The sequence below is a fragment of the Chiloscyllium punctatum genome, chromosome 22 (assembly GCF_047496795.1).
Source record: "Chiloscyllium punctatum isolate Juve2018m chromosome 22, sChiPun1.3, whole genome shotgun sequence".
NCBI lineage: Eukaryota > Metazoa > Chordata > Chondrichthyes > Orectolobiformes > Hemiscylliidae > Chiloscyllium > Chiloscyllium punctatum.
Window position 1 is genome coordinate 39,062,356 of NC_092760.1, and position 16,132 is coordinate 39,078,487.

General features: G+C 42.4%; 1 protein-coding gene across 1 annotated transcript in view; it reads left to right on the top strand.

Annotated features, from left to right (window-relative positions):
- Positions 1-16,132, top strand: part of LOC140493883 (anoctamin-9-like) — a 199,356-nt gene that overhangs the window by 114,711 nt on the left and 68,513 nt on the right. The window contains exon 12 of the mRNA XM_072592877.1: positions 7,912-8,076. Coding sequence (XP_072448978.1) covers positions 7,912-8,076 — 165 coding nt within the window. The remainder of the gene's footprint in view (positions 1-7,911; positions 8,077-16,132) is intronic.

Sequence of the window (16,132 nt, forward strand, 5' to 3'; positions counted from 1 at the left end):
TGGCTTTGTTAATCAAGGATAGTATAACAGTGGCTGAAAGAACTTCTGACGAGGACTCGTCTACTGAGGTAGCATGGGCTGAGGTTAGAAACAGGAGAGGAGTTTTTTATAGGCCTCCACAGAGTTCCAGGGAGATGGAGGAGAGAATTGGCAAAATGATTTTGGGTAGGAGTGAAAGAAACAAGGTGGTTATTATGGGGTCTTTAACTTCCCCAACATTGACTGGAAATGCTATAGCTATACATCGGGATGGATCAGTTTTTGTCCAATGTGTGCAGGAGGGTTTCCTGACACAGTATGTCGAAGGGCTGACAAGAGGATAGGCCACACTGCATCTGGTGCTTGGTAAGGTCACCAGGCCAGATGTTTGATTTAGTTGTAGGTGAGCAGTTTGGAGAGAGTGACCATAATTCAGCTATGTTTAGTTTAGCAATGGAAAGGGATAGGTACATGCCACATGTCAAAAGTTATCGATGGGGCAAGGGCTATTATAATGCGATTAGGCAAGAATTAGGATGCTTAGAATGGGGTAACAAAATGCAGGGGATGCAGACAATGGAAATGTGGAGCTGATTTAAGGAAAAGACATAGCATGTCCCTGATAGGTATATCCCTGTCAGGCAGGGAGGAAGTGATAAGGTAAGGGAACCGTGGTTTACTACAGAAACTGCATCTCTTGTTAAGCGGAAGAAGGAGGCTTATGTGTTGATGAGACAAGATGGTTCAGATGAGGCAATGGAGAGTTACAAATTAGCTAGGAAGGGTTTAAAGAGAGAGTTAAGAAGAGCAAAGAGAAGACATGAGCAGTTTTTAGCAGGTAGAATAAAGGAGAACCCTAAAGCTTTCTATAGGTATGTGAGAAATAAAAAGATGACGAGGGTAGGAATAGGGCCAGTCAAAGACAGAAGTGGGAAGTTGAGTGTGGACCCTGTGGAGATTGGAGAGGTGCTAAATGAACACTTCTCATCGGCTTTTAATCAGGAAAAGGAGAATATTGTAGAGGAGAAGAATGGGATATGAGATATTAGACTAGAAAGGATTAAGGTTAGTTACGAGAGGTGTTATCAATTCTAGAAGGAGTGAAAGTAGACAAGTCCCCTGGGCAGGATGGGATTTATCCGAGGATTCTCTGGGAAGCTAGGGAGGAGGTAGCAAGGCCTTTGGCTTTGATATTTGAGTCGTCATTGTCTACAGGTTTAGTACTGCTGGACTGGAGGATTGCAAATGTTGTGCCCTTGTTCAAGAAGGGCAGGAGAGATGACCCAGGTAATTATAGACCAGTGAGCCTTACTTCTGTTGTAGGAAAGGTTTTGGAAAGGATTATAAGAGATGATTTATAATCATCTAGCAAGCAACAATTTGATTTCAGATAGTCAACATGGTTTCATCAAGGGCAGGTCATGTCTCACAAACCTCACTGAGTTTTTTGAGAAGGTGACCAAGCATGCAGATGAGGGTAGGGCAGTTGACATGATGTACATGGACTTCAGTGAAGCCTTTGATAAGATTTTACATGGTAGGCTGCTGGAGAAAATGCAGAGGCATGGGATTGAAGGTGATTTAGCAGTTTGGATTAGAAACTGGTTTTCTGAAAGAAGGCAGCGAGTGATGGTTGATGGAAAATATTCAGCATGGAGTCCGGTTACTAGTGGTGTGCCACAAGAATCTGTTTTGGGACCATTGCTGTTTGTCATTTTTATAAATGACTTAGACGCAGGCATAGGTGGATGGGTTAGTAAGTTTGCAGATTACAGTAAAGTCAGTGGAGTGGTGGGCAGTGTGGAAGAATGTTGCAGGTTGCAGGGGGACTTGGATAAACTGCAGAATTGGACTGAGAGGTGGCAAATGGAGTTCAATGCAGCTAAATGTGATGTGATTCACTTTGGGAAAAATAACAGGAAGGCAGAGTACTGGGTCGGTGGAAAGATTCTTAGTAGTGTGGATGTGCAGAGGGATCTTGGAGTCCATGTACATAGATCCCTGAAAGTTGCCACCCAGTTGATAGTGCTGTTAAGAAGGCATATAGTGTGTTAGGTTTCATAGGTAGAGGGATTGAGTTCCAGAGCCTCAATGTCATGCTGCAACTATACAAAATGCTAATGTGGCCACACTTGGAATATTGTGTACAGTTCTGGTCGCCCCATTACAGGAAGGATGTGGAAGCATTGGAAAAGGTGCAGAGGAGATTTACCAGGATGTTGCCTGGTCTGGAGGGAAGTTCTTATGAGGAAAGGCTGAGAGACTTGGGTCTGTTCTCATTGGAAAGAAGAAGGCTAAGAGGGAATTTGATAGCGACATACAAGATGATCAGGGTGGACAGTGAAAGTCTTTTTCCCAGGATGATAATGTCAGCTTGTATGAGGGGGCATAACTACAAATTGTGGGGTGATAGATTGAAGACAGACAGCACAGGTAGCTTCTTCACTCAGAGAGTGGTAAGGGCATGGAATGCCCTCCCTGCCAATGTAGTTAACTCAGTCACATTAGGGAGATTTAAACAATCCTTGAGTAAGCACGTGGATGATGATGGGATAGTGTAGGGGATGAGCTTAGTTCACAGGTCGGTGCAACATCGAGGGCCAAAGGGCCTGTTCTGCGCTGTATTGATCTATGTTCTATGAAGTCACTCCATCTTCAAGCATTTTGCTCAGCTGGCATGGCAGTAATCAGTTTCCTTTTGGCAATTTTTAAAGCATTCAGTAGATTCTATTTTCTTTAATTAATGTCTGTCCCTATAATCCTTAAAATAAGTTGGTAACTCAGCTCTCTAATTCATTAACAAGGGTTCCCTAAACTCATGTCTTTAACAGCCTTGTAGAATATCTTCTCACTGACACCCCCAGAGCTTTCTGCTTCCAGAACTTTCTTCTCATTGACTTCTGAGGACCTCAGTACTTTTCTGTAGCCTTTGCTGATTGGATACTGATAATAATAACCCCTCTGCTGTTATGGATCTCTTCCCTCTGTGTTAACCTGCTTCTGACTCCTCTCTGTTATGGCTGTAAAACTCAAGACAGCAAACACCTTAGTGTTGGGTTGCTGGCCACTCAACTGAAATTGTATGACATTTTGTAAATGCTGTTTATGATCTTTAACAAACCAGGTCAGATCTCTGCAGAACTGAAAAACTAAAATCCATTTTTCTTCACCTTTGAACCCAAGTTCTCACATAATAACAAAATATTCAGAATCTAACATCATCTACATATTTCAGTTTCCTTACACTGAGAGTATTCCAACTTTTTCTCCCAAAAGATACACATCTACATTACATTTTATCTACTGTCCAACCAGTTAGTGGCTTGTGTCTTCTTAAAGGTTTTTTCTAGTCTTCTTTACTATTTTCTAAACTTCCCACTTTTGTATCATCAGCAATTTTTATCAGCATGATTTTTTTCATGCTCTTCAGTATGCTCAAATAAAGAAATAAAATTCTTGCTTGGTCTCAACTAGAATATTGAGTCCATTTCTGACACTACCCTTTGAAAAGAATATGAAGGCTGTATCAGGTTGGTCATATAGAGAGACATGAAATAATTGTAAAAGCGTAGCATTCCTAATCTAGAGGCCCAAGTTGACTGGTAGTGGGGTAAAGGGACAATTAATTGATTACAAAATGAGTGGAGGAGAATCTGTGATCTTCCTGATTCCTGAATCCCATTGAGATTCCTTGAAATGATTGATTAGATTACTTACAGTGTGGAAACAGGCCCTTCGGCCCAACAAGTCCACACCGCCCCGCCGAAGCGCAACCCACCCATACCCCTACCCCTACCCCTTACCTAACACTACGGGCAATTTAGCATGGCCAATTCACCTGACCTGCACATCTTTGGAGTGGAGGAAACCAGAGCAAACCCACGCAGACACAGGGAGAATGTGCAAACTCCACACAGAGAGTCGCCTGAGGTGGGAATTGAACCCGGGTCTCTGGCACTGTGAGGCAGCAGTGCTAACCACTGTGCCACCGTGCCGCCCACCCCGGGTCTCTGGCGCAATGGGGTTTGATCGCATTGACTCTTGGTCTTTAAACTGTCATATTTAGATAGCTTAATTTAATTTCTTCCACTTTTTGTTTTATGTAATAAACTTGTTTTATTGTTAAAACTAAATCTTCAACCTTATGAGCTTATGCTTCAATTAACGGTCACAATGTTTAATTTTCAAAGAACTAAATATGATCTATTGAACCAGATTTTATTTGAGTTTTCCAACCATAACAGAGAGGAGTCAGAAGCAGGTTTACTTGACCAGTAGTAATATCAGCTAGGGTATTAACAAACTGAAACTCTTTTCAAACTCAAAGAATAGCTTGTCTTCTGGTTACGCACCGTTCAGTCTTCAGGACGGAACACCAAGTTAAACAATTTTGACACCATAACCAGGTTTTGGTATTAACTTATTTTTCACTTGTTTTGGTTTCAGAATGCAACTGTTCACTATTTTTCTATTCACTCCTGCTTTTAAGCGATTTGTACCAATACCACTCCCTTTGGCCTTGCTTAACAGACTTTTTTTCTCATTTAAACTGTCCTGTTATTCACCCTATCTCATACTTTCATTCCTTCCTCCACCCACTCTCATTTCACTTGCTCATTGAACTAAAATGATGGTTTTATTTCTCTCTCTAATGGTACTACCTTTCAGCTATTTTCTGCACTTTTTGTTTTTATTTCAGACTTTCAGCCTTGTAGCATTTTATTTTTATAATCATTTTATTGTATTTTACCAGGAATACTAAAGCTTAAAAGGGAAAGTTGGGATCAGTTCAATGTTTTCATGAACATTGCTAAGTGTGTGGCCTGAACAATACTTGCTGTGGAGGAAATTACTGGCAGTGACTTCTGGATTTCTGAATTTAACTGCATATATGAGGACAGCTGAAGTTTCTGTCAGTTTCAAAATTGTATTAGCAATGCATATTGACAGTTTCACAGTTAACATGTACAAGATCTGGGCCACTATAATTCTTTTAGTCTCTCCTTGCACCTCTAGCTACTGTAACCTCACAACTCAAAATATTCTGCTCTCTTGCTTCTTTTTACTTTCCTGTAATCACCGCACCATCACTTCTTTGCACCTTTTAGTCCTTAACTTCATGTACTTTTGCAACACTCACTTCCACACAACTCACATGTTCCTATGCTATATAGGAGTTATTCAACCATGATATGCACATTCTCTTATTATTTGACATTCTCACCAATACATTGCCTTCTGGTAGGATAAAGTTGACTACAACTCTAGTCAGGAGACTCCCAATGAAAAAGACAGAGCTTTTCATCTTTCACCCCAGCTGTGGGAGATATGAACAGTGCTCTGACATTTGAAGAAGAGACCACTTCCTGATGATGCAGTGTCACTTAAAGTAACCTTGACAAGCATGTTTCAGATACTAACACCATGGAATGAATTTTATGGGCCCCCACAGGTGGCCACTCCACTATCTTCCTTCTTCCCAAAGCTGACCCTCATATTACAGTTGGCAAGTCAGATGCCAGGCAGCTATCCACTAGAGGTCGTTGTTATTGAGGTACTTAAGTTGGCTGGGGGAAGCAATAAGAGGGCATGCAGCTTACAACCTTTACACCTCTACCTCCTCCAGGATTTTCGCCCTCCCGGTCCCCAATGCCTTATCTTCACCATGGACATCCAGTCCCTATACACCTCCATCCCTCATCACGAAGGACTCAAAGCCCTCCGCTTCTTCCTTTCCCACCTGACACCCTTCTTTGACTGACTGAACTGGTCCTCACCCTGAACAACTTCTCTTTCCAATCCTCCCACTTCCTCCAAACCAAAGGAGTAGCCATGGGCACCCGCATGGGCCCCAGCTATGCCTGCCTCTTTGTAGAATATGTGGAACAGTCCATCTTCCGCAGCTACACTGGCACTACCCCCCACCTTTTCCTCTGCTACATCGATGACTGTATCGGCGTTGCCTCGTGCTCCCACAAGGAGGTTGAACAGTTCATCCACTTTACCAACACCTTCCATCCCGACCTCAAATTCACCTGGACCGTCTCAGGCTCCTCCCTCCCCTTCCTAGACCTCTCCATTTCTATCTCGGGCGACCGAATCAACACGGATATTTACTATAAACCGACCAACTCCCACAGCTACCTAGACTACACCTCCTCCCACCCTGCCCCCTGTAAAAACGCCATCCAATATTCCCAATTCCTTCGTCTCCGCCGCATCTGCTCCCAGGAGGACCAGTTCCAATACTGTACAACCCAGATGGCCTCCTTCTTCAAAGACCGCAATTTCCCCCCAGACGTGATCGATGATGCCCTCCACCGCATCTCCTCCACTTCCCGCTCCTCTGCCCTTGAGCCCCGCCCATCCAATCGCCACCAGGACAGAACCCCACTGGTCCTTACCTACCACCCCACCAACCTCCGTATACAGCATATCATCTGTCATCATTTCCGCCACCTCCAAACGCACCCCACCATTCGGATATATTTCCCTCCCCTCCCCTATCAGCGTTCCGAAAAGACCAAATCCTCCATGACTCCCTTGTCAGGTCCATACCCCCCACCAACCCAACCTCCACTCCCGACTACCTTCCCCTTCCCCTGCAACCGCAAGAAATGCAAAACTTGCGCCCATACCTCCCCCCTTACTTCCCTCCAAGGCCCCAAGGGATCCTTCCATATCCGCCACAAATTCACCTGCACCTCCACACACATCATTTACTGCATCCGCTGCACCCGATGTGGCCTCCTCTATATTGGGGAGACAGGTCGCCTACTTGCGGAACGCTTCAGAGAACACCTCTGGGACACCCGGACCAACCAACCCAACTACCCCGTGGCTCAACACTTCAACTCCCCCTCCCACTCCACCAAGGACATGCAGATCCTTGGACTCCTCCATCGCCAGACTATAGCAACACGACGGTTGGAGGGAGAGCGCCTCATCTTCTGCCTAGGAACCCTCCAACCATAAGGGATGAACTCAGATTTCTGCAGTTTCCTCATTTCCCCTCACCCCACCTTGTCTCAGTCAAATCCCTCGAACTCAGCACCAGTTGCTACAGGATGCTACAGTTACCAGCGTGCTAAAGAATGAGAAAATGCACCGACTCTGCTGCAGTTGAATACAAGTGCACAAGAATTCAAGGCACTTTAAAATATACTAGGAAATGATAGGTATATTAGGTATTGTAAGGGCTGATCCTTCATGATCATGAATCTGGAGCATGCATAACTGCTGGATATCCATTCAAAGCAATACTTATAATTTCTCTGCGACAGGCAGCAGGAGCATTGTTGAGGATATTTTTGGTTCATGCTTTAAAATGTTGGATAAGTTTAGCAATTAGGCTAGTTCATACCAAAATCACTATCATGCAGGATGTTATTCACAAGTTCATTTTCTGTCATTCTAATGTGTACTCCAGGCACCTGTGGAGCAGCCTGATTTAATATTGAGTGACAGATTAACACTTTGAAATGAATGTATTAGCTACCCATCGCACTGGAGGCTTATGCATCAATTTAGCACCTGAAACAAAGGACAACCTATTCGCATTTCGAAGCCTACATATCCCCCCTGATGTTTCTGTTTAATGCATTATGACAACGTGACATGTCCTTGTCCATCTTTATTTTGTGAAACTGTTAACTAACGTTCGTACACTATTTATTTATTCATTTTCCATTATTTCTCTGCCTGTGGTTGTTGTATGAATGTTGTGGGTTCCATCTTTATCCAACCAAGACTGATCACGTCAGTGTGGGATATCTTTGTTGTGATCCTCATTTAGCATTTTTGTAATTCCTTGGTGCCCCTATCTCTGTACATTATGCTAGTATTGTGGATCTTTCACAATGACTTTTGCTTGCTGTTCCTGACCTTTCTTTGACAATGTTAAAGGTATTTTTTTCTTCTGTTATTTTACAGATTGCTGTTATAATCAGTATCGCGTTTGGTATTGTGATATTCCGAATTGTGGTGAATGTCATACTAACAAAAACATCACTGGATTTTGTGCATGAACATGCCAATTCACTAGCTGTTGTAATTAGTGCTATGCTGCACTTGGTGACGATTATTATCATGACTAAGGTATGACTGAGGCAAGTTACTTGGCTTACTTATGAAAACTTCATTTCTAACATGGAGCATACAGATGCAACCATTTTAATGCATTCAGATCACAGGTTTTAATTTCTCAGTTGGCAACTGAAGACTTTTATCAGCGCAGACCTATTTTAAAACTTGGATAAACACCATATGAAGCATTTTAGGTACAAGTTACATAGACAACTGAAATGGGAAATACCTGTGTTATAGATATTTTAACTTCACGGGAATTCAGTGGATTAATAGTGACCTGTTTGATATTAAGAGTAGAATGACTGAGAGGATTTCTAGATTTTTAAACAAATATTTCCTCACATGATATGTTATGAAAGTAACATAAGAACATAATAAGAACAAAATTGTTGGAAATGTTAAAGCAGCATCTATGAAGGGGAACAGAATTGACAAGAAGATAGTTCAAAAGTGACTATTTCTCTATTAAATGGATATTCCATTTTTGGAACTGTTGAATAGGATAGTCTTTCTGAGGAAAATGGAAGGGGCAGTCAGTTATTGGACACTTCGAATTCTTATGTTAGACAGCTTTGGACAAAATTTAATAAAATTATTGTTATAGGGGACTCTGCTGTCAGGGGGATAGACAGGAGATTCTGTGGCAGTGAGCTTAAATTAGGGTGGCTTGTTGCTTCTCTGGTGCTAGGATTTCTAAACGTTTCAAGCATATTGTTAAAGGTGAGATTGAAAAGCCACATCAGTAGAAAATACACTTTTAGGGAAGTGATTAAAGCAGTACAGAGTGAATTTAAGAGATCAGGTAGAAGATTAAAAAATACAACCTTAAAAGAACTAATCTCTGGTTGACTCCCAATGCCAAACTCAAGGGTTAAATATATATTTGGAGGGAAGGAACAATGACGTTTCTGTGGCCAGCAGAGAAAAAGCAGAATGGTATGTTGTTTCCCTGGTGCCAGGATCAAGGATGTCTCAGAGAGGGTGCAGAATGTTCTCACGGCGGAGAGGGGCCAGCAGGAGGTCATTGTCCACATTGGAACCAATGATATAGGAAGGGAAAAGGTTGAGATTCTGAAGGGAGATTACAGAGAGTTAGGCAGGAATTTAAAAAGGAGGTCCTCAAGGGTAGTAATATCTGGATTACTCCCAGTGCAACGAGCTAATGAGGGCAGGACTAGGAGGATAGAGCAGATGAATGCATGGCTGAAGAGCTGGTGTATGGGAGAAGGATTCACATTTTTGGATCATTGGAATCTCTTTTGGGGTTGAAGTGACCTGTACAAGGAGGACGGATTGCACCTAAATTGGAAGGGGACTAATATACTGGCAGGGAAATTTGCTATAACTGCTTGAGAGGATTTAAACTAGTAAGGTGGGGGGGGTGGGACCCAGGGAGATAGTGAGGAAAGAGATCGATCCGAGATGAGTACAGCTGAGAACAGAAGTGAGTCCAACAGTCAGGGCAGGCAGGGACATGGTAGGACTAATAAACTAAGCTGCATTTATTTCAATGCAAGAGGCCTAACAGGGAATGCAGATGAACTCAGGGCATGGTAGCAACATGGGACTGGGATATCATAGCAATTATGGAAACATAGCTGAGGGATGGGCAGGACTAGTAGCTTAATGTTCCAGGCTAAAAATGCTACAGGAAGGATAGAAAGGGAGGCAAGAGAAGAGGGGGAGTGGCATTTTTGATAAGGGATAACATTACAGCTGTGCTGAGGGAAGATATTCCCGGAAATATATCCAGGGAAGTTATTTGGGTGGAACTGAGAAATAAGAACGGGATGATCACCTTATTGGGATTGTATTATAGACACCCCCAATAGTCAGAGGGAAATTGAGAAACAAACTTGAAAGGAGATCTCAGCTATCTGTAAGAATATTAGGGTAGTTATGGTAGGGGATTTTAACTTTCCAAACATCGACTGGGACTGCCATAGTGTTAAAGGTTTAGATGGAGAGGAATTTCTTAAGTGTGTACAAGACAATTTTCTGATTCAATATGTGGATGTACCTACTAGAGAAGGTGCAAAACCTGACCTACTGTTGGGAAATAAGGCAGGGCAGGTGACTGAGGTGTCAGTAGGGGAGCACTTTGGGGCCAGCGACCATAATTCTACTCGTTTTAAAATAGTGATGGAAAAGGATAGACCAGATCTAAAAGTTGAAGTTCTAAATTGGAGAAAGGCCAATTTTGATGGTATTAGACAAGAACTTTCGAAAGCTGACTGGAGGTAGATGTTCGCAGGTAAAGGGACGGTTGGAAAATGTGAATCCAGAGAAAGTATATTACTGTCAGGATGAAAGGGAAGGCTGGTAGATATAGGGAGTGCTGGATGACTAAAGAAATTGAGGGTTTGGTTAAGAAAAAGAAGGAAACATATATCAGGTATAGACAGGATAGATCGAGTGAATCCTTAGAAGAGTATAAAGAAAGTAGGAGTATACTTAAGAGGGAAATCAGGAGGGCAGAACGGGGACATGCGATAGCTTTGGCAAATAGAATTAAGGAGAATCCAAAGAGTTTTTACAAATATATTAAGGACAAAAGGGTAACTAGGGAGAGAATAGGGCCCCTCAAAGATCAGCAAGGTGGCCTTTGTGTGGAGCCACAGAAAATGGGGGAGATACTAAATGAATATTTTGCATCAGTCTTTACTGTGGAAAAGGATATGGAAGATATAGACTGTAGGGAAATAGATGGTGACATCTTGCAAAATGTCCAGATTACAGAGGAGGGAGTGCTGGATGTCTTTAAATGGTTAAAAGTGGATAAATCCCCAGGCCCTGATCAGGTGTATCCGAGAACTCTGTGGGAAGCGAGAGAAGTGATTGCCGGGCCTCTTGCTGAGATATTTACATCATCGATAGTCACAGGTGAGATGCCGGAAGACTGGAGGTTGGCAAACGTGGTGCCACTGTTTAAGAAGGGCGGTAAAGACAAGCCAGGGAACTATAGACCGGTGAGCTTGACCTCAGTGGTGGGCAAGTTGTTGGAGGGAATCCTGAGGGACAGGATGTACATATATTTGGAAAGGCAAGGACTGATTAGGGATAGTCAACATGGCTTTGTGCATGGGAAATCATGTCTCACAAACTTGATTGAGTTTTTTGAAGAAGTAACAAAGAAGATTGATGAGGGCAGAGCAGTAGATGTGAACTATATGGACTTCAGTAAGGAGTTCAACAAGTTTCCCCATGGGAGACTAATTAGCAAGGTTAGATTTCATGGAATACAGGGAGAACTAGCCATTTGGATACAGAACTGGCTCAAAGGTGATGGTGGAGGGTTCTTCAGACTGGAGGCCTGTGACCAGTGGAGTGCCACGAGGATCGCTGCTGAGCCCTCTACTTTTTGTCATTTACATAAATGATTTGGATGCGAGTATAAGAGGTACAGTTAGTAAGTTTGCCGATGACACCAAAATTGGAGGTACAGTGGACAGCGAAGAGGATTACCTCAGATTGCAACAGGATCTTGACCAGATGGGCCAATGGGCTGAGAAGTGGCAGATGGAGTTTAATTCAGATAAATGTGAGGTGCGGCATTTTGGGAAAGCAAATCCTAGCAGGACTTATACACTTCATGGTAAGGTCCTAGGGAGTGTTGCTGAACAAAGAGACCTTGGATTGCAGGTTCATAGCTCCTTGAAAGTGGAGTTGCAGGTAGATAGGATAGTGAAGAAGGCTTTCCTTTATTGGTCAGAGTATTGAGTACAGGAGTTGCCCTGCTCCTTAAATGCTGCCTGACCTTCTGCGCTTTTCCAGCAACACAGTTTCAGCTCTGATCTCCAGCATCTGCAGTCCTCACTTCCTCCTACAGGAGTTGGGAGGTCATGTTGCGACTATACAGGACATTGGTTAGGCCACTGTTGGAATATTGCATGCAATTCTGGTCTCCTTCCTATCGGAAAGACATTGTGAAACTTGAAAGGGTTCAGAAAAGATTTACAAGGATATTGCCAGGGTTGGAGAATCTGAGCTACAGGGAGAGGCTGAACAGGCTGGGGCTGTTTTCTCTGGAGCATTGGAGGCTGAGGGATGACCTTATAGAGGTTTACAAAATTATGAGGGGCATGGATAGGATAAATAGACAAAGTCTTTTCTCTGGGGTGGGGGTGTCCAGAACTAGAGGGCATAGGTTTAGGGTGAGAGGGGAAAGATATAAAAGAGACCTAAGGGGCAATGTTTTCACGCAGAGGGTGGTACGTGTATGGAATGAGCTGCCAGAGGAAGTGGTGGAGGCTGGTACAATTGCAACATTTAAGAGGCATTTGGATGGGTATATGAATAGGAAGGATTTGGAGGGATATGGGCCGGGTGCTGGCAGGTGGAACTAGATTGGGTTGGGATATCTGGTTGGCATGGACAGGTTGGACCGAAGGGTCTGTTTCCATGCTGTACATCTCTATGACTCTAAAAGGATAATGGAGATAAATCAATGGCTGAAGACTTGGTGTGTTGTTCAGGGATTCATATTTTTGAACAATTTGAATGACTTTTGGGATAGAAAAGACCTTTTCAAAAAAGGGTGGGTTTAAACTGAACTGAAAAGGGACCAATATCTTAGCAGGGAGATTTGCTGATTGCATTAAGGGAAGCTTTATGCTGATAGAGAGGGGGAGGGGAGGAATTCTAAGTGGCAGTGTAAATAGAATGATTGGTGGGAAAGGTTCTGAATGTGAAGAGACCACGTTAATTAGAAAAGAAAGACAGGAGAGAGTCAGAGTATGTGTAACTCTGAAGAACTAATTTGCATTTATTTCAATGCAAGGGGTCTTACAGGTCAGGCTGATGAATTCAAGGCATGTTTAAGAACATGGGATTGGGATGTCCTAACTATTGCAGAAACTTGGCTGAGAGAGGGACAAGACTGGCAGCTCATTGTTCTGAGTTTTAGATGCTGTGGGAAGATTAAGAAAAGAGGCAAGAAAGGAGGGGTGGGGGTGGTATTTTTGATTAAAGAATACATTACTACTGTAACTAGAGAAGATATTTCTGAAAAATCGTCCAGTGAAAATATACAGGTAGAAATTAGAAATAAGAAGGGAAAGATCACCTTGATGGGATTCTCCTATACGTCCCCCCAATAGTAAGAGGGAAATTGAGAATCAAATATGTAGGGAGATCTCTGATATATGTAAGCATAATAAGTTTGTAATAATGGGGGTTTTAATTTTCCAAATATTGACTGGGGCTATCATCCAAGGTTTGGATGGCGAAGAATTTGTCAAATGTATTCAATGAAAATTTGCTTTATCAATATGTGGATGCTTCCATTAAAGGAGCAAAACTAGACCTTCTTTTGGGCAATAATTCAGGGCAGGTAACTGAAATAAAACTGGGGAAATACTCTGGGTCTAGCAATCATAATTCTATTAGTTTCAAAATAGTTATGGAAGAGGATAAGCCATACAAATTAAAGTTGATAATTGGAGTAAGGCAAATGTTAATGATATGAAACAAGAACTTTCAAAAGTTAATTGGAGTAGACTGTACACAGGTAAATGGACAGGTAAGTGGGAGGCTTTTAAGAGTCTGATAATGAGAATTCAGAGGCATTATGTTCATGTTAGAGTGAAGGGTAAGGCTGGTAAGATTAAGAAACAATGGATGAATAAAGACATTGAGGTTCTAGTCAAGAATAAAATACAATCTTATTTTAGATATAGACAACTTGTTTTGATTGAGTCTCTTAATCAATATAAAGAGTGCAGGGGCATTCTCAAGAATGAAATCAGAAGGCAAAGAGGGGATGTGACATATCACAGACAGATAAGATTAAGGATAATCCAAAGAGATTCTACAACTACATTAAGAGCAAGAGGGTAACTAGACAGAGGATCATAGGATCACTACAGTGTGGAAACGGGCCCTTTGACCCAACAAGTCTACACCGACCCTCCAAAGAGTAATCTACCCAAACCCATTCTCCATTACTCTACATTTACCCCTGACTTATACACATAACTACACATCCCTGAACAGTATGGGCAAGTTAGCATGGCCAATTCACCTACCTGCACATCTTTGGATTGTGGGAGGAAACCCACGCAGACACGGGGAGAATATGCAGACTCCACACAGACGGTCATCCAAGACTGGAATTGAACCTGGGTCTCTGGTGCTGTGAGGCAGCAGAACTAACAACTGAGCCACTGGGTCTCCTAAAGATCAACAGGTCGTGTTTTAACCCCAGGAGGTGGGAAAGATACTAAATGAATATTTTATATTTTCACTGTGGAGAAAGAAATAGAGTCCAGAGAATGCAGAGAAATAAACTTTGATGTTTCAGAAACAGTTCACATTACAAAAGAGTAAGTTTGGGAGGTCTTAGAGAATATAAAGATAGATAAATCTCTGAGACCTAATCTAATGTACCCCAAAACTTTGTGGAAACTAAGGGAGGAAACTGTGAGACCTCTTGCAGAAATATTTGCATCATGTATAATTACGTGAGGTGCCTGATGACTGGAGGGTGGCCAATGTTCTACCTTTGTTTAAGAAAGGTTGTAAGGAGAAACCAAGGAACAATAAACCCATGAGTCTGACTTTCATTGTGGGTAAATTGTTGGAGTTGATTATAAAATATATGATTTATGGACATTTAGAGAGGCAGAAATTGATTAGGGACTGTTAGCACGGGTTTTGTGAGGAAAATTGTGTCTCACCAACTTGATTGAATTTTTTGAGGAAGTTACCAACAAGATTGATGATGGCAGAGTAGTAGACATTGTTTATTTGTATTTTAGTAAACCATTTGACAAGGTTCTGCATGATAGACTAATTAGTAAAGTTAGGTCACATGGCATTCATGGTGAGCTTGCCAATTGGATACCTAATTGACTTAAAGGCAGGAGACAGAAAGTGATGGTGGAGGATTGCTTTTCAGACTGGAGGCCTGACATCAGCAGTATTCCATAAGTGTTTGGTTCTGGATCCTCATTTGTTTGTAAATGATTTGTATGAAAATGTAGAAGGCATGATTAGTAGGTTTGTGGATAACACCAAAATTGGTGACAAAGATTTACCATGAAGAAGGTCTACTATGACCTTCTTGAGGGATCTTGATCAAATGGGTCAGTGAGCTGAAAAATGGCAGATGGAGTTCAATCTGGATAAATATGAGGTATTACATTTTGGTACAACAAACAAGGGGTGGGGCATATATGATTAATAGTAGGACCTTGGGTCATGTTGTAGGACAGAAGGACTTAGGGATGCAGGTACGTTATTCTTTGAAGTTTGCATCATGTATAGACTGGAAGATTAGAAAGTCATTTGGCATGGTTGCCTTCATTACTCAATCCTTTGATGATACGAGTTGGGAAGTCATGTTGGTGAGGCCTCTTCTGGAATACAGTGTCCAATTCTAGTCGCCCAGTTGTAGAAAAGATATTATTAAGCTGCAGAAGGTTCAGAAGAGATTTACCAGGATGTTGCCGGGTATGGAAGGTTTGAGTTATAAAGAAAGGCTGAACAGGATGGGGTGTTTTTCACTGGAGTCTATGAGGTTGAGAGGCAACCTGATGGAAGTTTATAAAATAATAGACAATAGACAATAGGTGCAGGAGTAGGCCATTCTGCCCTTCGAGCCTGCACCGCCATTCAATATGATCATGGCTGATCATCCTTAATCAGTAGGAGGGAGTGAGGACTGCACATGCTGGAGATCAGAGCTGAAAAATGTATTGCTGGAAAACGCAGCAGGCTTATGCCCGAAACGTCGATTCTCCTGCTCCTTTGATGTTGCCTGACCTGCTGCGCTTTTCCAGCAACACATTTTTCAGCTCATCCTTAATCAGTATCCTGTTCCTGCCTTATCTCCATAACCCTTGATTCCACTATCCTTAAGAGCTCTATCCAACTTTTTCTTAAATGAATCCAGAGACTGGGCCTCCACTGCCCTCTGGGGCAGAGCATTCCACACAGCCAACACTCTGGGTGAAGAAGTTTGTCCTCATCTCTGTCCTAAATGGTCTACCCTGTATTTTTAAGCTGTGTCCTCTGGTTCGGCACTCATCCATCAGCGGAAACATGTTTCCTGCCTCCAGAGTGT